This window comes from Rhinolophus sinicus, linkage group LG09 (genome assembly GCF_036562045.2).
Source record: "Rhinolophus sinicus isolate RSC01 linkage group LG09, ASM3656204v1, whole genome shotgun sequence".
Lineage (NCBI taxonomy): Eukaryota > Metazoa > Chordata > Mammalia > Chiroptera > Rhinolophidae > Rhinolophus > Rhinolophus sinicus.
Genome location: NC_133758.1, coordinates 64,104,617 through 64,129,107, shown reverse-complemented (window position 1 = coordinate 64,129,107; position 24,491 = coordinate 64,104,617). Strand labels below are relative to the sequence as shown.

The 24,491-nt window shown below is 33.2% G+C and overlaps 1 protein-coding gene across 4 annotated transcripts in view; it reads left to right on the top strand.

The window, feature by feature from the left end:
* Nucleotides 1-24,491, top strand: part of CDK13 (cyclin dependent kinase 13) — a 102,801-nt gene that overhangs the window by 26,821 nt on the left and 51,489 nt on the right. For all 4 annotated transcript variants that reach the window (XM_019710219.2, XM_019710221.2, XM_019710222.2 and 1 more), the window contains exons 3-5: nt 3,683-3,853; nt 5,244-5,383; nt 6,899-7,069. In XM_019710219.2, the coding sequence (XP_019565778.1) occupies nt 3,683-3,853; nt 5,244-5,383; nt 6,899-7,069 (482 nt within the window). The remainder of the gene's footprint in view (nt 1-3,682; nt 3,854-5,243; nt 5,384-6,898; nt 7,070-24,491) is intronic.

Below are 24,491 nucleotides of genomic sequence, written 5' to 3'. Positions count from 1 at the left end.
GTATGTTTCAGGATATAGAAGCTTCTTTAAGACTCCTGAGTACTACTGCTAATATGTGTGTGACCAAAGATTAATTCAACACCAGTTAGTCACTCTTCCTTTTGATGTTCCAGGTCTGAAATTTGGCCAGTGGGAACTCTTTAAGCTGATTCTGTCCTTTTGACACGACCCTGTTGGTTTTTGAGTGCTTCCTTGTTTCCTAGCCAAGTAATAACTTTTAGGCTCACTTTGAACTTTGCTTGTCTCCCAGACCTGGAATCCATTGCTTTCCAAAAATCATAAGATAGACTGGTATTTATGTTTTCATATAATGTTTTTTAAAAAATATTAGGATCATACTATGTGTAATATTCTTTGACTTGTGTTTTTCATTTACTGTGTTGGATGGAGATTTTTCCATGTTGATATAGATAGGTTCAGTATTCCTATCTATAGGAATGGATGCTTCATGCTCTTAGTAACTCTTTTGCTTAGATTTGTAATTGTTAGCTATTAAACTCCTTATATCAATATTTCATACACATGTGAGAAGTTTTTGTAGTATAGCTGTGAGCAAAATATGCACATTTAAAAATTTGATAGAAACTGGCAAATTGTTTCTCAGTAAGACTGTGTACCAGTTTATGTACCAAAATGTATGAAATTACTTCAGTAACACTGAATATTGTCAATTTTGAATTTTTGACAATCTTTAAAATATGTAATGATTTAATATTACATCTTTCTAATTATTGAGAGATAGCATCTTTTTGAACATTCATTGGCTGTTTATTTTTCCTAGTGAATTGCTTGTTCATATTTTACGCTGGACTTTCCTTAAAATTATTTTCCCTTTTCTCATCGATTTGTAGGTGCTCCTTATGTGAGGGATCTTAACTTAGCCTCTCAGAGTCTGTTGATTTATTCATTTTGTTTTTGGCTATATATTTTTCCTTTTTAAAGTGTAGTTAGATCTTTTAAAACTTCTGAGTTTATAAATTTAAAAAAGGTTAACTCAAATCTCACAGAAATTTGGTTTTGGATTTTATATGAAGAAGAAAGATGAGGCTCTCCTCTATCACCTTGTAGATTAATAGATCCAATTACTAACATTATTTATTGAATAATCCATCTCACTGACTTGTAGTGCCATATATAAACATTCTTACAGATTCCTGTATGTTTCTGCACTCTCTTTTCTATTAACATGCTTTATTATTTATTTGCCAGTACCTTTTGTTTCAACTTCTTTAGATGCATGGTATATTGGCTCTCAAACTCAAATTTCTGTTATAGGGGTAGGCAGGTAATGTAAAAGTGAGGGGATGGGATAAATGACTGACTAGTGAACAGCCCAGATATTCAACCTCAACCTCAGTGTTGCTGTTGCTGTACATGAATTTGGGCCCACTGTTGCTAGAGTTTTCTTTTTTTTTTTAAGAAGCCTGGAATTTGAATGTTTATGTAAGTCTTCTGATTTAAAAATATTGACAAATCATAGTGTTTTATAAACTTTGGGTAGACAATATATGTTCTTTGACTTCAACCAGCCTTTGGCTTCTAGTTTGAGATCTTTTTAGACAGGCTGACCATATGACAGGGCAAATCCCACTTCATTATTCTTTTTTAGAAATTTCGTGGCAGTAGTTTGCTTTTATTCTTAGACAAATTGTAATGTCAGTCAGCTTGTCAGGTTGTATTTAAAAAACTCTTCCTTGGGTTTTGTTTGGGACTCTGTTAATGTAATAGATTAATTTGGAGACTGACAGCTTTACAGCATTATAGTTTCCTATACAAAAACATGTTCTCTTTTCATTCATTCAGATCTAGTTTTATGTTCATCAGTCAAATGTTTTTTAATTTTCTTCTGTTGGCCTAGTAAATTTCTTGTTAAGGCATTGTATTGTTTTTGTTGCAGTGTATGGAAACTTTTTAAAAATCACATTTCCTATTTGGTTATTGCAAGTATTCAGTGAAAATACAATGTTTTTAATTATATAACGTTATTCTTGGAAAGCAATATTTCATTTCTCTTAAGTCGGGGAATCTTGCTGAATTTGATAGTTCATATAATGATATATTTGAATACAGGCAGTCTTTTAAATTTCAAATTATAAGTAAAATTAAGACTTTAGTTTAGTTTTTCCCCCCAAAAAAATGTTGATTTGAATCCTCAGATAAATGAGAATTTTTGAGTAAAGCCTAAATACAGGTTAACGACTACAGTTTTCTAAATAAATTATTTTAAATAGGCTTATTTTCAGATAGAGTTCAAACAGAGTCTTTTCTAGAAAGAAGTTTTTACTGTCTTGGAATCCTGATTTAGTTACCCTTTAGTCACTACATTACTTTGGGTAACTGTTTGTATAGGACTTTATCCTACTGCTTAACTGATGGTGTCTTCCAAAAATCTGTGAGCTTTTTTCTGAGAGGAACAATATTTTAATGCATTTGTTATTGTTTTTGTTGTTACCTCTTCAGTGCCTTATGTAATACCAGGCACATAGGGGTGTGCAATCTGGATTTGTTGAATGGGACAATAAAATTGAAAAGTGGGCTCTGTGATACTATTAGTTTAAAAATAAAACTGCAAACCAATTTTCTTTTGAGCATGTTTTCTCTGTTAAAGAACCTTCTAGGGAGTAACACAGGGTTATGAAGAACAGGTACAATTTTATTATGATTATTGATAGTTTTTATCAGATGGTATTAAAGGAACCATTTGTTCTACAATAATACTAATGTTCAAAACTAATAGAAGGTAGAATTAAAATTAAATGATATGTTGATAACTTTATTAGTAACTTATGACCACAGCAGTGTAGTCTCACTAAACCTTTTCATTACGGGACTCGTAACTGCCATGTAAGTATGTGAAGTCCAAATGTTACTGTCCTTTTACGATTCTCTTTCAACATGTTCTATTATTAGATAACAGATTTTGTAATATCTGGGAGGTTTAAAATCAGTTACCAAGTTCAGATATACTTTAAAAGTCAGAGCTGTTTATTCAGTCATAATAAGTACATAACTAAGCTGAAAGTTTCACTTGCAATTCTAGTAAGCTAGAGCCTTAAAAAAATTTAGAAGAATCAGTGTCCAGTTTAGAAAAATTAACCTGAAAAGAGGTGCAGCTAAATTAGTTGTTTGTGGTTATTTAAATGGGAAAGATGAATAACAGCATGTAGTTTTGTTTATTTCTTACAAGACAACTTTTGTCCCTTCACTGAATCAAACCAGTGCTATTACAAAATTAATAAATTTTCTTGTAAAACATGACCAGTTGACTTTCGATTTTAATGTAGTTTTATAGTAATTATATATAATTTTTAAAAATACACAATTTTTTAAAAACAGTTTTAAAATTACAATGATGCTCTAGGAAGTCCCCGTATACCCTACACTGAGTTTCCTCATTATTAATATATTAGTATGGTGCGTTTGTTACAGTTAAGGGACCATTATTGCTAGTTCATACTTTGTTCACATTTCCTTAGTTTTGCTCTAGTTCTGTATCGTTTTTACCCCCACATTTAATATTTTGCAGTGGATATAGTATATTATTTTAGCTGGAAAGTAAAGAAACTCAGTTTAGTATTTTGCCATTGCATGCTACTTAAGTGTAAAACATGGCTGCATTTTAATTTTTCAACGAAATATTTTTTTGTGTTTTGTTATTTATCTGACTCCTTTCTTTTTTTAGTTTACGAGGAAATATTTCAGTAAAAGCAGTTAAAAAAGAAGTAGAAAAGAAACTCCGATGTCTACTTGCTGATTTACCACTGCCCCCTGAGCTACCAGGAGGAGATGATCTGTCCAAGAGTCCCGAGGAAAAGAAAACGGCAACACAGTTACATAGTAAAAGGAGGCCTAAGTATGTGCTTGCTTTCTACCTGCTCTTAAATTGATCAGAGATGATTCTGGATCATCATAAAATCATAAAACAAAATTAAGATTTAAAATAATAAAAAGTGTATTTATTCCTTAATTTAAGTATATGAATAAATTCTATTAGCGTTTTGAAAAAAAATTTTCATAATTGCCTGCATACCTATTCAAAATGACTAATAAAATCACATTTAATTTTCTGTCACAATTTGTAATGTATTAATTTCTTGGTCTATTGCATGTGTTCAATACAATAACTTCTATAATTAAGATATTTAAATAACACAGAATCACCGAAATTGGACAATGTGGAAGTTGGCATTCAGTGAGCTCAAACAAAATTAGTAATGGGCAAGCTGCTCTGCTTTCCTTTGGTTTTAGCTCCATTTTTTCCCATAAGTGAATTCATTCTTCATTTTGCAAGAGGTGGAATCGAAGAAGGTTTGAAATTTGTGTTATAAATTAGCTTCGTGGAGATAAGTAAGTAAGTACGTGGAGATAACTCTTTCCCTTGAAACCTATTCCTCAGTTAAGGGGGAGAATGTTGATTCCGTTTTTACTTTTATTTAACCAATTGAAAATGTGAGTAAGATTGAGTTAGATCCAATTAAGCATTGCTGTTCAGGTAACAACCCTGAGGAGTATGAGGTGATTTTCTAGTATGGAGCAGAAAGCTAGAAAACTTTTAAGATAGTATCTCCTTGAGTATTAATAGCTTTATTCCTTTTTTTGAATTTGTTATCTACAGAATATTAAAATACTACAGCATTATGTATCTCTTTGAAGAATGTCAGGTATTTATCATATAACACACACGCACACGCACACACTTAAAGTGTGGATTCCTGAGAGTTGATTTTAATACTTCTGTACTCTCTTAGACTAAAAGTCTTTCTGGTGTTTCCATTTTTAAGATAATTTTATCTAGCCGTAAGTCTACATTTGTCTGTAAGCCTTATAGTTAGATTTTTGGTAATGTTCATTATCCAAATTTTATCTTTTGAAAGCTAATACATGTAGTCAAAGAATGAAAAAATTTTCTGGAGGTTGGTTAGAGAACTTTGACTCTTCATACTAGTATCAGTTTTGGCCACTCACTGAAAAATTACGTTTTATTTCTGAAAGTCCTTCATACAAGCTTTACGTCTCTTTCCCAGTTTAAGTGCTAGTCTACAGAAGAAGGGTTAGTGTGGTGAATGATACCTTGACTTTCAAGATAATTTATAATACCAGTCCCAGAGTTGCTTGTCTTAGATCACAAATATGGAATGGTAGGGGAAATAAAGTATATGATTGGGTGGAGGTTGGATATTGAGTATTAAATACTATTCAATTTGCTTGATTGTATATAAAAACTTCAGAACTATATTTGATAGAATATGTGGGCCTCGCTATGGTGAAATCAAAGAGAAAGATATTGACTGGGGAAAACGCTGCGTGGATAAATTTGATATCATCGGAATTATTGGAGAAGGTACCTATGGACAAGTTTACAAAGCCAGGGATAAAGACACTGGTAAGAATGCCAAATGCTGTGGATTTTTGGGCCAATGGAATATCATTTGTATTTCTCTTCTAATTTATCATGTTTTTGTTTCATCTTGTTTTTTATTTTATATGTGCACTTATGTAAGATGAGTACATGTAAATGGGTTTATATATATTTATATATTTTTAAAGTGTTCCTTTAGTATTTGTGAGGTGTAGAACGATGGGTTTTGGTTTCTTTTATGGTGAATAAATTCTTACATTGTTAGTAATCAGAGGAAAAAAGTATCTTGACCTTATTTCTTAGTAGTCAATTTTGTTCTAGTAAGCCTTATTCAACACTTTTATTTTGGCCAAAATATATATATATATATATATATTTTTTCTGTAGAAATTACTCTTTATTTGGAGGCCAGATTTAGCAGCTTAATCTTTCAGAACATAATCAGGAAATTGAGAGACAGTTTTAGTTTTAAAAGTCCTTGCAGAAGAGGAAAAAGTAACTGTCAGATGCTATGTATTTTACTAAGTAATGCACAGAGCCAGTGTATAATCTTATAATTTCTTGTTGAAATAAACCAGTAGATTAAAATCACATAGCTGTTTCAGGCCTTTCAATACAGGGGAGATTACCTTATACTTAGAAACTCCTGAAGGCAATTATAGCATGGAGTAATAATATGATAATGATGCATTATCAGAAAGAGATTAAATTATAACTTTTAAAGCTGTTTATTAAAACAAGGAATCACCCTCATTTTAGAATTCCATAAAAAAGAATCAAATACATTTTAATGATTAAAAGGATAAACATTCTTCTTTTGGAAAATTTGTAAGTACGGAATTCCTTTTCTTCTCCAAAGTAGATTGAACAAAACTTTATTATGATGAATAGTTTCTTATAATAGAAGCTGTGTGTGTTTAATTTAATGTTTAGATTTTATCCAGTACAAACTCACTCATACCTAAATTATGAGGCTATGTAGTATAGGGAGAAAAGTGCATACTTTTGAGACAACTAAACCAGATTTTGAATCCCACTTTCACTAGAGCGTAAATGGGCAACTTTGGGCAAATTACTGTGTCTGAGCATCTGTTCTTACCTGTACAATCTACAAAATTTTCTCATCTGTTCAGAGAGATTTTATGCATATATTAGCATATTATATATGCTATTATATATATTTATCCTCCTGTCCTTTACTTTTTAAAAATGAGACAGTGTAATGTGTCCACTCTTCATCATCCTGCTTTTTTTCATTTAATATATATTGGAGAGCATAAAATAACAATACATATGGATCTACCCTATCTTTGTATACACTTGTATAGTATTCCACAGTTTGGATAAATATCCCATAATTTACTTAACCAGAATGTTAATTTCTTAAACTGTCAACATTATAATTTGGTATATTGCAAACTAAAATATATTTTGTGGGTTGTAATTTCAAGAGGTAGGAACAGAAATTATGAATTAAAATATATTTAAAATTAAGAAAAATGTCATGTGGTAACCTGGTTTTATTTAATTTTCTAATAGGAGAAATGGTAGCCTTAAAAAAAGTACGTCTAGATAATGAAAAGGAAGGCTTTCCGATTACAGCAATTCGAGAAATTAAAATACTCCGGCAGCTTACTCACCAGAGTATTATCAATATGAAGGAGATAGTTACTGATAAAGAAGATGCTTTGGATTTTAAGAAGGATAAAGGTATGTGTGCATACTTACGTAACCAGTTCTGTGTCTCATGATTTTGCTATCTTGCAGCTTTTGTTATAGATATTTGAGTAATTACTAATACATTTCAGTGAGTATTAGATACATAAAACTATATTACCTTAATGTCAAACTTCATTTTTAAATGTAGTTATGTTGAAGAATTATTTTATTTACTTTAGTGGTTTTTGAGTCACCTACATAAACATCAAAGCATGTTTACTGGTATCACACATAAAGTATTTGTTAGTAGTATTTGTCTTTTTGAGCATCAATATAGTATTTAGTCTTCATTTTAGTGATTGAGAAACAGTTTGTAGTACTATTAGAATATATTTACCTTACATTTTTAATGTTATAATGCCTTAATATATAAAGAAACTTTATAGTAGGCTTATATGTTATTTCTAAAAGTGTGGAGGCAGAAATCTTAACCTAAAATAGAACTTAATAAACTGCAATGTTATATGGTTGGCTTTTAACAGAAAACCTGAAAAAAAACAACGATTGGTGTGTTTATTGAAGTAGTTATAATTAGGGCAGCATATGATGGGTGAAAGAAAGTCTCTACTGCCAGTAGGTTTTAGATCTTCAGAGTAAGATTTTGGAGCCAAGGTTAACTTATTTATAATCTGTGGTTTTCGAAGAGCAGAATCCTTTTTTCAAATTAACTCTAACTATAAAAGATTAAAGTAAGTATGTTCTGATTGAACATGGAACTTAGCCTCTTCCTGTCCCTAACTACTCTCTCTCTCTCTCTCTTTCTGTTTCTCTCTCTCTCTCTCTCTCTCTCTCTCTCTCTCTCTCTCTCTCTTTCTCATTCTGGGGAATGCATTGTAAAATGATTGATATAATATATAGTAATTGTTCTGCATAAAGGAACTTCTGCTTGAATGTATTCTGTGTGCGCTGTGGAGCTCATCAGACTCATGCATTGATGTCACTTCCATTTGTTTTTGTCCATAATAAAGCCCATATTCTGTAGCCTGACTTTATAACCCGGTTTGTATTTTTAACCTTATTTTTCATTACTAGTGGTTGAAAGGATACTGGTTTTACTTGGGCTAGTATGTCTGGGATTTGTGACTTAGCTTATTAGCAGTGCAACCTTATTATTAGCAAGGCTTTTAGCCCTTTTGAGCCGGTTACTCCTTCATCCCTTTAAGGGAAACATTTCTCTTACTGTGACGTAAGAATTAAATTAAAATTTTATACTTGAGGGCAAATGTTTTTTATTAACCTCATACTTTAGTCAAATTGATATATTTGTTATTTCTCCCACATACGCTCCACCTCCTGTTTCTTTGATCTGTGGGATCACACCCCTGCCTGTTTTTCCAACTCCATGCCATTTTTCTGATTGCTCACCAAACTTCGGTTACATTGGTCTTTTGAGTCATCAGATAGTCCATTGCAGTTCTCTGCCTTAAAGTCTTTCAACATGCTGCTTCCCTGGGTTTAAACTTCTCTAACCACGCATGCATGCACACACACAAACACACCACACATAAACATGTGCACTCACAATTTGAAAGGCTGACTTCTCATCAACTAGGTCTCTGCCTGGATGTTGCTTTGTTCATTAGTGAGGCCTTACCGGACCAGTCGTCCCACTTTCTACTGCATATAGACACATACAAGTTAAAAGCCCTAGCTAGTCTTTTTCTTCATAACCTTTTCCAGAATAACCTTATTGATTTGTTACTTGTTTCTCCACATGAGGATAGGAACCATACTGTTTTATTCACTGTTACACCCCATTCCTAGCTCAGTGACTAGGCTACAGAAGGTACTGAATGACTAATTGCTGAATCGGTCAATCAATGCTCTCTACTTATAATCCTATCCATCCTTTTTGAAAGACTACTACCTCTGAACATGTATTCATAGTTTCTTTGTATTTGTGGTCATGATTTACTTTCTTTACCAGATTATAAATTCCATGAAGCCTTTGTTTATTATTTTGTTTTATTTTAATTGCTCCACAGTTCCTAGCACTGTATTTTATAAATCATAGCTTTTCATGTATTTGTTCCCTCATCTGTTTTTCCCCACCATAATTCTGTTTGTAATTATGAGTCATGATAAATAAGAAAGTGTGTTTTATTACGTAAAAAGTTAAATTTAGGTGCCAGTTATTAGTTAAATATATTCGAGTATGTGAGGGAGTATAAAATTTAAAACATTATCCCTTTTCAAAATTATTTTATTGAGATATAATTGACATATTAGTTTCAACAACATAATTCAATATTTGTATATGTTGTGAAATGATCACAGTAAATCCAGTTAACATCAGTTACCACAGTTACAGGTTTTTTTTTCTTGTGATAAGAACTTTTAAGATTTGCTCTCAGCAACTTTCAAACATACAGTGTAGCATTATTAACTACAGTCACTATTCTGCGCATTACATCCCTGTGACTTATTTATTTTATAGCTGGAAGTTTGTGCCTTTTGACTACCTTCACACATTTCACCTACCCCACATCTCCTGCCTCTGGCAACCAATTTAGCCTAATGCCCTCAAGATCCATCCATTTGGTAGCAAATGTCAAGATTTTCTCCTTCTTTAAGGCTAAATAATATTTCATTTTATGTATACATACCACATTTTCTTTATTCATTCATCCTCTAATAGACACTTAGGTTGCTTCCATGTCTTGGTTATTGCAATAATGCTCCTGTGAACATGGGGTGCATATGTCTTTTCAAATTAATGTATTTGTTTCCTTTGGATAAATATCCAGAAGTGGAATTTGTAGATCATATGATAGTTCTATTTTTAATTTTTTGAGGAACTGCCATAGTGTTTTCAATAGTGGTTGCACCAATTTGCAGTCCCACCAAATGTGCCCGAGGGTTTGTTCTCTTTTCTCTATATCCTCACCAACACCTGTTATTTCTTTCCTTTTTGAGAATAGCTGTGTGAGGTGATACATATTCCTTGTAATGAATCTATTAATTTTGATGGGAACCATGTGAGGCAGCATGGAAATGGGAAATAGATTTGGAATTTCTCCCAGTTTCATCGAGAAATAACTGACATACATCACTGTATAAATTTAACATTTTCGCTGCGATGTTCATCTGTAGTTGAATGATATTTCCATGCCGCTGACTGCGGCATTCGACTTTACCCCAGGAGCTCAGTGCTCCAGAAAGGAAGTTTAGGAAAGTAGATGTACATTTTTCTATATTTTTGTGTTTTTCAAGAATGAATAACAATAGGAAATTTTAATACTTTAAAGTAATCATTTATTTTAATAAAATGTAGCACCTTAACTGAATTTACTTTAAAATATAAATACTGTAATTATTTTCTGTGGATTTTTGACACCTTTTAGAGAACAAACTTGAAATCAATTAATGCAGTGAAAAGGTTAAGGTGTACAGCCTGATGGTTTGATTTACATATACTGTAAAATGATTACAGCAGTAGGTTTAGCTAACATCAATCTTCTCATGCAGATAAAACAAAAAGAAAGAAAATATTAAAGGAAAAAATTTTCTCCTTGAGATGAGAACTCAGGATTTACTCTCTTAGCAACTTGCCTATGTATCATACAGCAGTGTTAGCTCTAGTCGTCATGTTATACATCATGTCCCCAGTACTTATTTATCTTGTAAGTGGAAGTTTGTATCTTTTGACCACCTTCCTCCAATTCGCTTCTCCCTACCCCCTGCCTCTGTTAACCACAAGTCTGATCTTTTTTTCTAAGAGTTTGGTTTTCTTTCTTTTCTTTTTTAGATTCCACATATAAGTGATACCATATAGCATTTGTCTTTTTCTGTTAGACTTATTTCACTTAGCATAAGGCCTTCAAGTGCATCCATGTGGGTGCAAATGGTAGGATTTCCTTGTTTTTTTATGGTTGAATAATATTCCATTGTCTATATTTACCACATTTTCTTTATTCATTCATCCAAGAACACTTAGGTTGTTTCCACGTCTTGGCCACCGTAAATAATGCTGCTATGAACATGGGGTGCAGATTCTTTTCAAGCTAATGTTTTTATTTCCTTTGGATATATTCCCAGAAGTGGAATTGCTGGGTCATATGGTAGTTCTGTTTTTAATTATTTTGAGGAACCTCCATACTGTTTCCCATGTCGACTGCACCAACTTGCATTCCCACCAACAGTGCACAAGGGTTCCTTTTCCTCCACAATCCTCAACACCTGTTATTTCTTGTCTTTTTGATAATAGCCATTCTAACAGGTATGAGGTGATACATAATACTTTTTTAATGAATATTAATTTTGATGGGAACCATGATGAGGCGGCATGATTTGGTGTAAAGGGAACTAAATTTGGAGTCCTTGAGTTCTAATCTTGACCATTCTGTTTGACATTATACATCAGCCATGCTGGAGCAGAAAGTATGGGAATTTTGATTTAATATTGCATGTTAGAATTCATAAAATTTTAAAAAGTGGAACTAAATACATAAAACAGGTTTAATATGAAAATTACAAACCACAGCAATCAAGTAAAATATGAACTTATACACATTTGCATTATCATAACAAGCCATTGGCTATATAAAAATGGTAGCATAATTTTTTTTAAAAACTTGGCTGTACATAAAAATGGAAAAAAAAAGTCATGAAAACTTGTGAAAATGAAATGTTATTTGGTTTTAAATCATTGTCCTTATGAAAACAGAGTTAAATGGTATCACCAAGTCATGGGTGTATTTTTGTGCAAAAACTTAGAGGTGCTGAAGGAATTTTTTCTGAAATAATTGGGGGAATGAAGGAGAGATAAACTTATTAGGAAGGAGGAGTTTTTGTTTCACAAAGTATTTGTACCTCTAGATCTGTATTTTCTTCAAGTATGGAAGGAGAGTGAGATGCATATACTTGTATTAATTTCAGTACTCTCATGTTCATATTTCACTGTTTTTGAACTAGTATGTGAATTATTTTGCAATAGAAGCTTTGCTTTATTTTCTTACACTGAGGACTGTGAATTTATAGAAAAGTACTTTCTGAATGAGTATAATATTTAATTTAAAATTTTAATGCAGCTTGTAATTCCCTAGAGAATACCTTTTGTTTTGCAGTTACATGCAGTATGAAATAAAAATGCCATCATTAATCTCCATCTCGAGATGTAAATATTTCAGTATTCAGATTTAAAAAACGAAATAATGATGTCACTCCAATAAATTAGTATTTTGATTCTTAAAATTAACAGAATGTCCTGGAAAACCAAAAACCAGTATTTACTATGCACAAATTAAGTTAGCTGTAATACTTTCAATATTAGTATTTGTTTAATGAGGGAATTTGAATGATCTAACTTTGAATTTTTCCTAAAAATCAAGAAAACAGTGTTCTGATAAGTGCTTGTGACAGAGTGTCAATGTATGGTCAGAGAAAGAATTCTCAAATGTCACTTCCTCTGTAGTTTCTGATTCCCACACGGTGCTCTGCTACATTTGCGTTTCATGTTCTACACAGTTCTGTTATAGTATTTTCTATTTTAGTTTGTCATTATGTTTTCATATTGTATTCCTGTCCTTGAGAGCAGGGACTGAATTTTATTTTATTTTGTACTTATAAGTGTGTAGCACATACAGTAGATTATCACTAAATTTTGAGTAAATGAATGAATGAAATACAAAAGTGGTCAGGTTCTGTGGAATAAGTAGAATGTTAAACGTGGGTGCGATTTGGATAGGTAAAGCGGAGTGCATTCTAATTCATAACTGTCATAATTTGTTTTATGAAGCAATGGAAGATTGGCATATCCCCCACAAAATATCTTGCTTTAAAATTACCTACCCTGTGTCATTTTCTTAAAAATGTGAACTCATTCCCTCTATGTAGAACTGCTAATATCTTGTAAGCTTTGTGAAGGAAGCATTACGGTGTGATTGACTTGTTCATTCTTTGACTACACAGATGTTTATTATACTAGGTTCTAGACCTGGGCAAGTTCAGTTCCTTAGTGACATTAGCCACCCCTCAAGTGCTCTGTAGTTACACTTGGCTACATTTCAATAGTGCAGCTAGAGAACATTTCTATCAAATTAGCAAGTTCTATGGAATGGTTCTGAGATTAAAGAAAATAACATCCCTGATTCAGGCTAGTTTCTGGGAACCAGAAGGATTAATACTTGCTAGATCTATATCAGACTAATATATGAATGACAAAATTATTTCTGTCCAGAAGTTTTTCCTTATTGTTAACTCAGTTAATACATAATTATTGGATTTTTAGTTGTAGGTGTTGAGTTTCAAAAGAAGTGGAAAAAAATTAAATATAGGTTGGTGCAAAAGTAATTGCATTTTAAAAGGTTAAAAATAATTGCAAAAACTGCAATTACTTTGGACCAACCTAATACTGTAGGCTGTGGAATCTACCAAATAAACAAGAGAACTTTGTTAATAAAAGGAGTCTGTTCCTACCAACTATAAACTATGTCTTCTTTTTTTTTTTTCCACCTTAAAAAAGAAAGAACTTGCAGGTTATTTTATTAAAAATACAGTTTTCTGTTACTTTGGGCCTCCAGCAGCATATTGAGGCAGGACTGAAAGTCACATGGAAGTTTAAATTTTTTATGTACTGGAGGATCCTACTCGTGTATTGTATTCATTATGTCATATAAAAGATAAAACTTATAGTCTCAGTGTTTCATTTGTATCTGGAATTTTATGTGAAATTTCCAATTAAGGCTCTCAGGCCAGGGATTTATAGTTTTAAGATCCTACTACCCTCTTTTTATGTAGCACTGTTAGTATGTACAGTTTGTAACTTTTTGAGTGGGGCAGAGGAGAAGAAAGGCGAATATTAATGTATAGGCTTTCTGTACTTGATTATAAAAGTAATAAGTTTATTTTTGCAAGTTTGGAAAATAAAGGTGAAATTAAAATGACCCAGGTATTATCACTATTATTTTTCTGTATTTTTCCCCATGTATCTTTTCTCACATATCTGTGATTATTTATTCCCAAACTGAGAATCTGCTTCTTTCATTAATGCAACATGCATTTTTTATTGGCATAATTTATCACATGAATGAACCATATTTCTTGCCGTTATTGTTGCGTATTTAGGTTCTTTCAAGCACTTCAGTACTGTTTCCTATATTGAAATTTTACACTGGGAAATTCTAGCAGTGGTGTGCAACTATTCATATACCTTTACTCAAATAAGGGACTTTATCTGCTAGGAAAAGTCCTGACCAACTCTGAATTACACATTTGGTTAGAAATCAGGTAATGACAGCATTTCTGGAATTAATGAATAGATGTCCCATTAGTCTTAGCAGTTAGTCCATAGACGTTAGAACCAGATTCTTTTCATTCTGTTGTTCTTGTGCATAAAACTCTTACTCACGTCTGATTATTCCCTTAAATACATTAATAGAAATAGGATTACTAGGTCAAAGGATTTAAACTTTGAACTTTCTTGACACATATCACCAAGTTGTTTTCCGGAAAGGTTGTGGCAATTTACACTCTGAAATACAGGGCGGGAATAGAACAATCTAGGAATAGAAGGGAACTGCCTCAACCTGATAAAGGGCATCTATGAAGAAAAAAGAGCCACAAGTGGCTTTTGCCCCTTGTGTTCAACATTTCCAGGGCAATTAGGCAAGAAAATGAAATAAAAGGTAACCTGATTGGAAAAGAGGAAATAAAATTACTATGAGATGTGATCAAAAAATATGGTGAATGTTTAAATAAAAACATTTATTACAGCAAAAGACATAATAGCATTAAACCCCCTCAGAATACTTCCCCTCGTTTCAAACTCACTTATCCCATCATTCTTGCTGCTTTTCTGAAGCAGTTCTGGAAGTAAGTCCGGTTTCGTGAATGTCTTCAGTTGCTCTATTGTGGCTGCTTCGATGTCCTGAATCATTTTGACTTTGGGGAAGAGCCAGAAATGGCATGGTGCCACATCTGGTTAATAAGGTGGATGGGGACACACCGTAATGTTTTTTTTTGACAGAAATTGCCGTACCAGAAGCAATGTGTGACACGGAGCATTGTCATGATGGAGGATGAACTGTTTGATGATTTAATGGCGTTGTTCATGATCCGTGATTTACAGCACACTTTAAAACACACCTCCTCTCAACCATAACTCCCATCTGACTGACTGCACTGAACAAGTAGAAACTTGTCACACACTGTTATTTAGGTTCGACGTACCGCTTCCTGTGTTAAAGATCCCTGCCTTTCCTTTGAATGGCACTCGGCAGCAGCATTCACTGTAGTTTTTGATCACACCCCATATTTCTAATTTGTGTGTGTGTGTGTACAATATAAAAAAAACTCTATGGAATCCATTAAAAAACTCTTTGAACTAATAATAAACAAGTTCAGCAGGATAGAAGATCAGTATACAAAAATCTATCGTAGATCTGTATACCAGCAGTGAACAACTCAAAGCAAAATTAAGAAGAGTTTAGTTTATAGTAGTTCTAAAAAGAATAAAATATCTAGGAATAAACTGACAAAAGAAGTATAAGGACTGGTACCTCGAAAACTACAAAACATCATCGAAAGAAATTAAAGAAGGCCTGAATAAATGGAAAGACATTTCATGTTAATGGATTTAGCTGACTAGGAGTAGAAGGAAAGTCCACAGTTAACATCATATTCAGTGGTGAAGACTGAAAGTTTTTCTTCTAAAATCAAAAAGATACCTGCTTTTGTTACTTCTGTTCAACATAGTGGTGGAAGTCCTACTCAGAACAATTAAGCATGAAAAAGAAGTAAAGATATTCAAATGGAAAGGAAGAAATAAAATTATCACTGTTCATAGAAAACATGATTTATATGTAGACAATCCTAAAGAGTCCATGCAAAAAATATGAGAATAAGTGAATTCAGCAAAGTAGCAGGGCACATAATTAACATGCAAAAATTAGTTGTGTTTCTATACTCTTTAACAGTGAACAGTTTGAAGAGGAAATGAAGATAGTTCCATTTACAGTAGCATTGAAAAAAATAAAATTCTCAGGCGTATATTAACCATGGAGATGAAAGACTTGTACACTGGAAACTGCAAAACATTGCTGAAAGAAGACACCAATAAGTGAAAGACATCTGTGTTCATGGATTAGAAGACTTAATACTGTTAGGATGTCAATACTACCCAAAGCAATCTACAAGTTCAGTGCAATTCTTATAAAAATCTCAACAGTGGTTGTTTCAGAAATAGAAAAATTCATATAGAATCTCAAAAGGACTCCCAATTGCCAAAGAAATCTTGAAAAAGAAGAACAAAGTTGGAGGTCTCCCACTTTCTGATTTGAAAACATACTACAAAGCTACACTATCAGTGTAGTACTGGAATAAAAATAGCTGTATAGACTAATGGAACAGAATAGAGAGCCCAGAAATAACCTCTTGTGTATATGGTCAAGTGATTTTTGATAAGAGTGCTAAGACAGTCAACAGGAAAAATGCAGTCTTTTCAAAAAAGGTGTTGGAAAACGTGATCTCCACATGCAAAACAATGAAGTTAGACCCTTACATAACACCATATATGTGAGGTAGTTGAGGTAGTCAAGTTCATAGAAAGTAGAGTGGTGGTTACCAAGGGATGGAGGGAGGGTGGGAAGAATGGGGAGTTATTGTTTAATAGGTACAGAATTTCATTTGTGCAAGATGAAAAGCGTTCCAGAAATACATGGTGATGGTTGCACAACAATGTGAATATACTTAATGCCACTAAACTGCACATTTAAAAATAGTTAAGATGGTAAATGTTACATATATTTCACCACAGTTTAAAACGAACAAAAAAGGAACCATATATGCTGCAGCATGGATGAACCTTAAAAGCGTTAATGCTACGTGAAAGCAGCCAGTTACAAAAGACTGCATTGTATGGTTGCTTTTATAGATATCCAGAATAGACAAATCCATAGAGACAGAAAATAGATTGGTGATTGCCAGGGACTTGGGGAAGGGGTGGAAAGGGGGGAGTGAATGCTAACGGGTACAGGGTACTTTCTGAGGTGATGAAATGTTGTAAAATTCAGGGTGGTGATGGTTGCACAACTCTGCAAATAAGTAAAACCAATTGAATTATATACTTTAAATGGGTGAATATATGGTATATGAATTAGATCTAATAAAGCTGTTACTTAAGACAAAAATAGCCCAGCTAGCTCCCAAGAATTCTGTGTTCTGATGAAAATACTGTGTAAACTGAGAGGGGTAGCTGTTAGAGGAAATGGTGGGTATGTTATAGAAAAATGAAGCTGGAAAGGTAGGTTAGGACCAAAAATGGTACTTGACCTTAAATACTGTGCCAAGGAATCAAAATACCAACTTTTATTTTTTTCAAAAAAAAGAAAAAATAGCGCAGTGCTTATTGTGTATTTTGACCAGCGTTTATAATTTTATTTGATCTTTGGCAGTTTGATAGGTAAGTCATATATCTTATTAAAAATTATTTATTATATTATGTAGATTAGATAGTTTCTTGTGCAGAGGCCATTTATATTTCTTTACCCATATATTCCCTGTTTACGTCCTTTGCCTATTTTTAAAATGAGGGCATTATTGTTTTTCTTAATTGATTTTAAATACGTTTTTTAAATAGTAAGAATGTTCATCTTTTGAGTGATTTACACTAAAATATCCAGCCATCTGGTTTCCTTGCTCTCCATGTGTTTCTTATGTTAGTGCTCAGTAAATGTCGAGTTGAATTGAGGAGGAAATTATTTATGAAATAGACTGTAGTCCGTTCTAAAATAACCAAATGAACCTTTCATGATTGTGAATTTTGCATAATCAGTAACTAAGATATAGGAAGGTACTTTAGTTATATTCAGTGAAATATAACAAATAATGCTTTTAAAGGAAGAAAAATAAAATCTTAGGAATGACTTCCTTCTCTGGGTCACAAGAAAATGTAGAGTTAGCATCATGTGTTGAAATGTGGAGTTTCAAGAACAGAGAAATCAGTATATATAGGTGCCCACCAGGACATGACCTATGGCAAAAGGATTGTCAGGAGTGTAAGGGAAAAGGAATCTATGGGAAAGTAGGAAAGGGGTTGTGGGAATGGGAAGGGGGTGGGGTGGGGAATACTGCCAGTGTCTTTTCAACCTGGCTGTATTTCCTGAAAAGCTAAACATGAAATATGTTCTTTGGGGGCAGATGTTATAAAGTAATAGTAATGGGAAATATGTGCAGGGCTTAAGAAAGAGTATAGTTTGAATTCTTGCTTCTTCCATCATTATATAATCTGTTTTCCTCATCTGGAAAATGGGGTAATAGTACCTAACTCATAGGTTTATTGTATTAAATGAAATAATGCATGTGAAACAGTCTAGAATATTGCCCATAGTAAGTATGCAGTAAAATTTGCTGTTATTGTAGCTTGGTGGTAGTTTGTGAGGGTAGAAATAAATCAATAATATAATTGTTTATTGTTAAACAGAGCATGGAAATGTGGGAAAAATTAATATTTTAGTTTTAGTTCTCTGGTGAAATTTCATTATGTGGAGATCAGACATCAGGAATGGTGCTGACCCAGAAGTTGGAAAAAAAACAAAAACAACTTGCTGAAAGCTTGCAGTCGTCTCTAATTATTAATAGTAAAAGTTGTCAAGAAGAGTGCAAAACTTTTGCCACCTTTGACTAGCTGTGATTGATTGGTTAACCCACGAGAAGTTAAAAATTGCATTGGATCCCAGATTCCTTCTGAGAAAGATGTCAGAAGAGTGAAACTGAGCAGCAGACGGTAAGACAGATGCTGATTGCAGAAGCCATGGTTTGGGTTTGGAATGGAGAATAGAAGGGGGAAGTTAAGAAGCAGGTGGTCTGACATTGAGAATGTTATGGCTGTCAATAAAGAGAAAGAATTCTGCATTCAATTCTGCAGTGGGGAAAGGCAGTGGGGAGAGGTGGCAATGACAGAGCACCATTTAGGCCTCATCACCATGTAGGGCGGTACCTAAAAGATAGCTGTTATATTGCTCTGGGGTTTTTGTCCTCTCTTAGCAAACCAGTAACTCCTCATCGTTTCTTCATGGTGAAAAGAGGAATGAGGCAGTCAGGCTGGGGATTGTATGTAGTAATAGTGATAATGGCCAAGTTATTTAGTCTCTGTGCCTCATGTGTACAAGGAGATAATACTTTTATAGGTTATTGTAAAGCTTAAATGGACAATATATGAAATATTTTCATCTCTTTAATAGTTTACGGTTCTTTCTTTGTGCTTACCACAGAGTCAGCCGACTTACGAGGATGCCACTCGTACTATGATGTGTTACAGAGGAGACTTAATATAATAGTTGATCTGTTTTGCAATTAATACATAAGACTTTTGGATTTCTTGTTTTTTTTTTAGCTTGTGTGTAGAATTTCGATGAAAGTCAGATGTTAGAATTTGGAGGGTATTATGCCAGGTGGCATTATCTTGAGAGGTATATCATCTAAGGTTTAAAAAAATGTGAACTGTGGCATGAATGCTCTTTAGGCAAAGTTCTCCTTTATAGCTTATAAAAAGTTTAAGAGAAAAAAATAAACAGGCAATAAGACAACAATAGTTTCCAGTAAATATTAGTAAAAATATTCAGCCTTACTATAATAAAGGAAATGTACTATAAATATATTTTTTTCTATGAAACACTGGTAGTGTTTTTAAAATAGCTTTTCTTCCTTATTCTTTTTAGAATTATAAAAATAACATCTGGTTGAATTAAAACACTGAAAATATGAAATAAAAAACATAAATGAGTAGAAGGGAGATGCATGCAAAGATGCTGTGACATTTGGCCAACAGTGAAAGAGACACTAGAGGTTCCCCTCCTTTTCAGTTTCTTTCCAAACTTTTTGTGCAAAACAGGTATACACAGTATTCATGAATTTTTACAAAATTGAGAACGTAGTATGCAGTATTCTGCAAAATAGACATCTCTGCTTATCATTCAGCCATTAAAAAACAAGTTAGGGTTCTGTAGTTTTGTAATTTGTACATGTTTTATTGCACTGGGCTTTTTCCTATAGATGGATTTTTGGTTTTTAGCTTTTACTAAAGCACTGTTAGTAAAAGCTGAAAAGCTAACTATCTTTTATAATTCTAAAAAGAATCAAATACATTAAATATAAATCTGTGCATGTTTGTTTGGGTCTTTCTGTAGAATACTTTTCTAAAAGTGAAATTGTTATGTTAAATGATACAATTTTTTTATGTTAATAGAGAGCCAAATTAACTGATAAGAAAGCTTATACCAGTTTACATTCTCATTAAAATTTTGTATGAGTGCCTAGTTTACTGAAACACATTACATTATTGATTTTACATTTTTTGTCCATCTGATAAGATAAATTAATATTTTTATTACTTGTGAGGTTAAAGTTTTTTCATGTTTCTTCTATTCTGTGAATTGCCTGTTCTGTTTATATTTTCTTACTGACTTGAGAGATTTATTACAATATAGATATTAATGCTTCATGTGTTTCACATATCATAGATAATTTTTCCCGTTTCTGTTACTTGCCCTTACTTTGCTTTTCTGTGTTCCTTTTATTCTAAATCTCGTATGTGGTCATGTCTGTTAGTTTTGGGGTATTCTTTTTGGAGGGAAGGTGGTTTGTCTCATTCTTAGGAAAGCTCAGCCCTCTGGAAAATTATGAGACCTTTTCTGTATATTTTTTTCAACCTCTATTTTCGTTTTAAAAAATATTTAGATATTTACATCTTTTTTTGTCTTACTCTGTTCTGCCATTTTTATCCTATTTAAAGTTCTCCTGTGTTCTGGGTGCTCCTGTTTTATTGATCCTTGTGTATGTCCTGCTACTATACCACATTGTCATAATTATTGCAGCCTTATATTACATTTTAATCTCTGGTTGATAAAGGTCTTCTCATCCCCTTAAAAAAAGATCTTACTTATTTTCATGCATTTAGATGGATATGAAGTGGGAAAACTTATTAATAAAGATTTGACTGAAATGACCTTGAAAATATTTGAGGAAGGGCAAAGATTTTTTAAAAACTTGGTTAGTGTATGGGATCATAAACAGGTATTACTCATGTAATGATTGAGAGTGAAAATTGGTATAACTTTCAGAGTGTATTTAAGGGCATGATATGGTGCCTGGCACATACTAAATGATGTATAAATTCAATGCTGATTAATAATGATTTCTTAAAAATGTAATAAGTTTTAATTCAGCAATTTTATTTTTAGAAACATAAGGAAATATTGACTAAACAAAGGTATAGCTTTGAGAATGTTCTTCATAGTTTGCTTATAATAGCAGAACGTTAAAATAAACATCTAGCAATAGAAAATTATTGAACAGAACTATGCCATATTACTGCGGAATACTATATAGCCATTAAAATTATATAAAAGTTCAATAAGGAAAATTGTTTACCCTATATATTGTGAACTAGGAAAAGTTTACAAAGGAATATGTAAAGCTTAATCCAATTTTTGTATTAAAAATTATTCCAGGAGGACAAAGAAATCTTAGTGGGTGATGGAAATTACCTTAATTGTAGCCACAGTGTCACAGGTGTGTACTTTGTGAAAACTGCTTTAATTGTACCTTCTAAATATGTGCAGTTTATTATTGTCAGCGTATCAAAGCTGTAAACATTTTTCTGTTAAATGTAATAAACGTAAAGGAAACTGTTGAGTTTATTACTTCAAGAAGTAAAACTAGTAGTATAATAGTATGTATACATATAGAGAGAGACTTATTTTAAGGAATTGGGTCATGCAGTTGTGGAGGCGGCACTTCTGAAATTGGTGAAGCTGACTGATGGCTGGGCAGCCTGGCAGGAGTCATTGTTGCAGTCTGGAGTCCACAGGCAATTCTGAAGGCAGAGTTCCTTCTTTAAGGAACCTTAGTTTTTTTTTCTTTTAAGGCATTCAACATTATTGAGGGTAGTCTTCTCTCCTCAGAGTCTACAGATTGAAATGTTAGGCATATCTAAAAATACCTTCATAGCAATTTGTAGCCTGGTTTTGACTGCACAGCTGAGCACAATAGCCTCAGCAAGTAGGCACAAAATTAACCACCGTGCTGGCAGAGTGATTTCAGAAGAGTATTGGAAAATCCAGTTGAAATGGTTTAAAACATATGGGAATCTGTTAGCTTATATATAAAGAGATCTAGAGAGTGGGCAGGCTTTAGGGTTAGTTGATTCATTGGCTTAAGGATGTCATCAGATGCCCAAGTTATGCCATCCATGCGTGTTTCCTTCTCACTGGAGTATGGCTTGGAGTGTGGCAGTTGTTCTTATCTGGTGAGAGGGAGCTTTGGCTTCCCATGGCTTTCTGAAGTCCCAGAAGGGTACTCTTTCAGGGCCCTCCTCAGGCCTCATCGGCCCAAATCTACTTATGAACCAGTCACAGCTGTGAACGAGCCACCAGGAGGAGGGTTACCAAGAACCTATGTAACATAAAATGTACCCAAGTTAGAATATGATATTAATAAAATGAAAAAAGAAACACAGAAAAGTACCGTTTTCCAAACTCAGGAGCTTGGTAGGAGGGAGGGAGATAACTGAGTTGTTCATGGGCCAATTCAGTGACTTTACCTGAAATCTGAAGACACTCAAGTATTATGGAAGAAGACTGAGAAGTTATCTCCTCTGCTAGGCGAAGTAAAAGATATGTACATTTTTTCCATTTAAGTTATTCTATCTCTAGGAGGGAATTGGCAGCCAAATATGCTGAGTAATCAAGTTAATGGAATTACCGACCATTTCTAACTTAGGATGTGGAAAGTTGCATTGATATCTTCTTTAATGTTCTGACTTTAGTGTTTTATTTTAGTGAATGTAATAATTATTTCCCAACTAGTCTTTCATCACTGGGCTTGTTCATTAGGGTTTAACTTCATTTTACTTTGGGTTTTCAGGTACCAAACTTTTAATTTGGGGATTTTGTGTCATTTTAATGTAATGTGATTTTCTAACAAATGTTATACAGTCGTAATATTTGTCCATTTTTACAGATACTTGGTGTAACAGGAATTGAATGATTTTTCACCTTAGCGCTTTTTGTTGTTTCTGGCTTTAAATGATTTTTCTGAAAGTGAATTGAAGTTTTACAGTATGTTCTAGATTTAATATAACCAATAAGCTTTTCAATGTCCGTAAGTTCAGGTTTACTCTTCATTTTTAAACCTCTCCACTCCCCCAGGATATTTCGTTGCATAAGAAAGACTGGACTGGCATGCTCCCTATGCAACGTGAAGTGATTATGTTCGTCCCAGAATGTGACTGAGGTTGCACATGCATCTCATTGTATATTCAGCTCTTACAGCATAAGTTACATTAAATGATGGCAGTTTAATAGGGTGCTCATGATTAAGCTAAATAAAAGTTGTTTAAACATAACAAATATGCTTTAGGTGGAGACAATATAGCTATGGGTAAAACAAGGTATAAGTATAGTTTTTTAAATGCAAGATAAGTTTGAATGATAAGATTGCTTTAAACGTTGATGTTATGAATCATGAAGTTATAAATTAAATGAATCTGAAATTCCCAAAGATCAGTTCATATGCTAGTTTTTAGAAATAATATTTTTGCTCTTTTAACTCTATACAATTCTTTTTGAGGTAGACCAAAAAAATTATGAAAACACCACTAAATAAGTAGACCCAAATATACTCTTTTGAAAATTAATTAGAAAAACTTATAACAAATCTGAAATATGAATTAGTGTGTTATATAACATTAAAAAATGCTTACTGCGGGCCAGGCACTGTCCTAACCTCTTTACATATATTAACTCATTTAATCCTTATTTGAAAAAAAATCCATGAGAAGTGGAGAAGGAAATGAGGTACAGGAAAAATCAGAACCACTCTTTGATACACAAAATACCTGATATATGAAAAATAATCACTAGAAATATTCTTTGTCAAGCAGATTGGTTTTAATAGGATATGGAAAATCTAACTTTGATGTATCACAGTATATTTATGGGAGACAGCATTGGAAATAAAATGTTGAGGCCAGGTACACACCTATGCCCTCCTGCTCCCAGTTTGGTAGCATTAATGGATTTCTACTCTTTCTAGTCTTACCACCTTTCTCGTAGTGGGAGCACGTTTACTTACCCAGCTCACTTTCTCTGGAACTGTGACTAAGTTAGGAATGGAGACCCTGATGGGAAGAGGCAGGAGCTCTCAGGTTTTCTCAGAGTTTGAAACTTAGAGGACTAGGGTTTTCCTTGGACCTCTTTGTGGTGTAAACCCACCCTATGGAACTTACATTCTAGTGAGTATGCTTCTATCAGAAGAGCTGAGGATTGGGGCTGGGATGGGGTTAAGGGAATAGGGAAAAGAAGTTCTTTTCTCTCTGCTCCAACTTGAACAGAACACAGGGTCAGAGGAGAGTGGAGGAATGTCCCCCATCCACCCTCTGTGATAATATATGGCTTGAAACTCCTAGTGTTAGGTC